The sequence below is a fragment of the Primulina eburnea genome, chromosome 10, assembly GCF_022965805.1.
Source record: "Primulina eburnea isolate SZY01 chromosome 10, ASM2296580v1, whole genome shotgun sequence".
NCBI lineage: Eukaryota > Viridiplantae > Streptophyta > Magnoliopsida > Lamiales > Gesneriaceae > Primulina > Primulina eburnea.
The window spans coordinates 1,573,832-1,577,902 of NC_133110.1; the positions used below are offsets into that span (position 1 = coordinate 1,573,832).

At 35.5% G+C, this 4,071-nt stretch overlaps 1 protein-coding gene across 1 annotated transcript; it reads left to right on the forward strand.

Annotated features, from left to right (window-relative positions):
* Positions 1-2,740, forward strand: LOC140842356 (uncharacterized). The gene is made up of 3 exons (XM_073210183.1): positions 1-373; positions 1,641-1,968; positions 2,339-2,740. Exons 1-3 carry the CDS (start codon positions 214-216, stop codon positions 2,541-2,543), a joined length of 693 nt encoding a protein of 230 aa, XP_073066284.1. The 5' UTR covers positions 1-213; the 3' UTR covers positions 2,544-2,740.
* Positions 2,741-4,071: the final 1,331 nt, after the last annotated feature.

The following is a 4,071-nucleotide window of genomic DNA, read 5'->3' on the forward strand; positions in this document are numbered from 1 at the left end:
GAAAAATGTGAAAGGAACTGAAAATCTCGAAGATGTGACAAGTCCCCCCGAACTGTAGACAGAATATAGGATTATAAAAATTTGGATCTTGCTCAAATATTTGACCCTGAATCTAATCTCTGCTAAAATTTGTGGAATCACTGATGCAAAGCTTCTTGTTTTCAGAGCTCCATTTTTGGTGAATGTTTGTCTTCTGCTGCAATCAGAGAAGTTATGGAGGACGGGAAATTCAGCTTCACTGCAGAGGATTTGTCGAAGATCGGAGGCATAGCTACAGTTTCTTTGCTGCATTCTTTCATTCCCACACATTGGCTGCCGTTCTCCGTCGTTGGCCGCGTTCAGAAATGGACACTTTCTCGTACTCTCTTTGTTAGTAAGTGAATTTTGCTCTGTACAGTGGATGATTGTAGATTTTGTGATTTTTTGTTATTCTAGGGTTCGTAGTTTTTACCTGATTTAAGGGTAATTGTTTGTGTTATTATATTCTTCGTAAACTCATTAGGTTGGCTAAAAGGGTAAACGTAAATTGACTGTAATCAGTGGAGTAGGAATTAGTCCAGAGCGACTTCGTCTTGATGAATTTTATAGCAAATGCAAATTTTCTGAGGCTGCGTTTGGACGAGATGATTTGATTTGGGTGAAACATTTCAAGGCGTGGTTTTTTGGATTTCGAAGGACTCGGTGAAATAAGTATTTGAAATCCATAATCACGAAAGAAAATAAACTTAAACCCGAAAGTTAAGAATTTTCAAATGCATGTATTATAAATCATCCAAACGAGTTGGGGGAACTCCTATCCAAACACACGATAATTTGTTCTTTTGGGCCGAGTGGCTGTGCTTGCCCACAACTACCTGCCGTGGCTCTGATAAATTTTACACCTGGCATGAGAATGGGCGTATTGCCTTTGAGGAAGTTCTGATGCATTAGCAAGAATGGAATTGGTTGCAACTAAAATTAAATCAAATTTTGTCTTTGGAAATAAGTAAAATATATCAGTAAAGAACTGGATCTTATTTCATATGATCAGGAAGCACTAGAGATAGATTATCTATTTTAAAGTTTGATGTTTTGGATGTATGGTGGTTGATGATGCTCGAACAACTATTGGGGGGGTGTGACCTGTTGGAGCCATTGTAGATACAAGAGTTGAATCCAACTTCAGGTTCGTGAAGCTTATGCATCAGGTACACGATTATATATTGTTTCCTGTGTATTTTGGACTGGGGGTGTTGAATAAGTAACACTTGCTTTACTTTTGGATGTGAATCCAGCCCCCAAGTCTAGCCACTAGGATAGTAGTTGCATGACTTCCGAGAGAATGATTGCTACTGTTACAATGCTGCTAGTATTGTTTTAATGCTAGTACCCTGATTAGCAAATTAATTGTATTTGTTCTTTTTTGTGCAAAAATTCCCTGGCACTGTAAATCATTTTGCTAAATGGTTCATGCTACAAATTATTATATGTAAATGATTAAATAATATCGAGTGATGTATTTCTCGAGCCTTTAAATTCTTTTCTTGAAATAGCCGCTACTAATGTTCATATGTATGATGGTAGTGTATAATTGTATATTAACAACATGCACACAACGGTAAACGTGCATAGAGTTTAGTGATCATATTTTGCTAATGCAGCTGCTTTGGGAGCGGCATTGCATGTATTATCCACATCACTACTCGGCATAACAGCAATCACCATAACAAATACTATTGCTGGAGAAGAAACAGTGCACAAACTTGCATCCTTTTTGCTCATTTTTCTTGGCGGTAGTTATATCATATTGTTTCTATCTGGAAAGGGTGGCCACAGTCATTCCCACAACAAACCCATGGAAAAAATGGCCGTAGCTGGTCTTATTCTTCTCCCTGCATTGTCTCCTTGCGCAACCACCCTTCCGATGTTTCTCGCCGTTGGAAACTCATCTTCACTGATGGTGCTTGCTATCATAGTTCTGTTCTTCAGGTATCACACAAGCACACTGTCATTGTTGATTGCAAACTTGTATTTCATTGTCGTAACTGAATTGCACACTGTCACACAAGCACGTGCACACAATTCCCCAGACAAAAAGAAAACGAATTAAAAAAAATTTGTGTGATGTTATAACTTTCAAGTTTCACCACCATGTACCATTGAGTCTCCCTCTTGCCCGTCTCGTCGTTCTCCCTTAAATTTTGGATTTGCTCCGCAGTTGTCACACAACTTGCTTATGATATAGGATTGTATCCACATCGGAAGATGATTATTACATCAATGTTATGAACCTGAATTCTTCTTTTTGGCTTTTGATCTTCATCACAAGCATTCACATATCTACTCCTTTCCGTGGCAGCACGATCACTGTTATGATCTCGCTAGTAGCGGTTTCGTACTATGGTGCAAGTCGACTCCGGTTCCACTGGGTGGAACGCTACGACAAGCTTCTGGTGGGATCGGTTCTATGTTTGGTTGGATTATTCACTCTTATTTTACATAATCACGATGGAGATGTAAGTTCATCTGGTGAGCATTTGCATAGAAAACTTATCGTTCTATAGTAGTTACTTTCTGTTTTATCATCCAGATTACATAAAGACAACAATTTCTGTTATATAATACAAAGTAATCAGTAATGTATGGCTATGGCTATGGCTATGGCTATGGCTATGGCTATGGCTAACGTTTCTTGATTGTACGAGGGCCTCACTCTGTGAAGGGGGTGTTCCCCGATAATTTTGTTTTTGAACAATCGCAACCGAAATCGCAATCACGCAAAACCGACGCTATAAGTTTTAAGAGATGAAATAAGGAAGATGATAAAATTACAAGTTCCAAATTGAAGGCGTGAGAATTCGATCTTTTCGAAATGGTTTATAATTTTATTACGAACTTAAGGGATCTAAATGTTTTTATGCCAATTTACTAGGTGATTATGGAAATTTTTGTGTCTATCATAGATGGAAAAATAAATAAACTACTGTGTTTTTCCAAATGTTGCATTCATTATATGCGCTAGGGACCGAGTGTGAGTTCATATTAGTCGAAGAAATAAATAATCAAGTCACGTACAACTGACCATAGATAATTGATTATAGACGATAACTTATGAGAGTATTATATATTATCCCTCATTATTTCATATCCTTTGTCATTGTTTGATTGATAATATATTTAAAGGGTGAAAAATTTTGTGATATAAAGTAGGAGTAGGTGGTTAGCTAGGAAACAGACATCAAAAGATATTCATCGTTAAATCTGAAACATTTTTTGTCGGGAAATTGATCAATTTTGCTTATATTTATAATAAAAATATTATTTTTTATCTTGTTTACCCGCGGAAGTTATTAGACTTTGGATGGAAATAATTTGAGAAATGAGCCCCATCAATTTTTTTATTATTTATGACCTTATCGAATAAAAACATGCAACATGTAGGACAATATTATTTTGGTAGATGGTCATCATTTTTCAATTTATTACATTAAAGATGTGTATACAAATAAAAGATGTAGGGAACATTTAATCCCGTAAAAAAATATTTAATCATCCTGTTTGGAGAAGTACCAATTTTAGTGGGAAAGTGCACGTTTCATTTTATGTTACGTTTCGATGATGTGGATAAGAGATTTTAGAGTTGCACACATTTCCTTAGAATTCCTAAAGTTGATTAATCTACTTTCACTAATAAAAGGGACCAAATGCGACCAAACAAGATTAACCACGATTCAAGCTCTAGTTAAGCCTGAAAGCGTGTATGTAGGAAAATATGCACAAGTTTATCTAAAATTAATGTTGTATTTGGATTGATGAATTTTAAGTGTATTTCGTATAGTTTTAGAAAAAGTAAGAGCATAAACTTCAAATCCACGACTTGCAAGTTCATATAATATTCCATGTTACCAATTAATGATGACATCTGAAATCTATTATAATTTGTCGTGTAAATAAATAATAGATTGATTTAAAAGTTCCTATATTGTTTTGTTGTTAATCATAAATCTATAACTAAAATATATGGATTTCAAATCTATGTCTCCAAATGCACTTGAGTTTTTTTTTAATGGAATTCCAAATGTGACGTCCTCC

Coding starts and splice junctions, on each gene's coding strand:
- LOC140842356 (XM_073210183.1), top strand. CDS start 214: ATGGAGGACGGGAAATTCAGCTTCACTGCAGAGGATTTGTCGAAGATC. Junction 374..1,640: donor TTCTCGTACTCTCTTTGTTA/GTAAGTGAATTT, acceptor TTGCTAATGCAG/CTGCTTTGGGAGCGGCATTG. Junction 1,969..2,338: donor ATCATAGTTCTGTTCTTCAG/GTATCACACAAG, acceptor TTTCCGTGGCAG/CACGATCACTGTTATGATCT.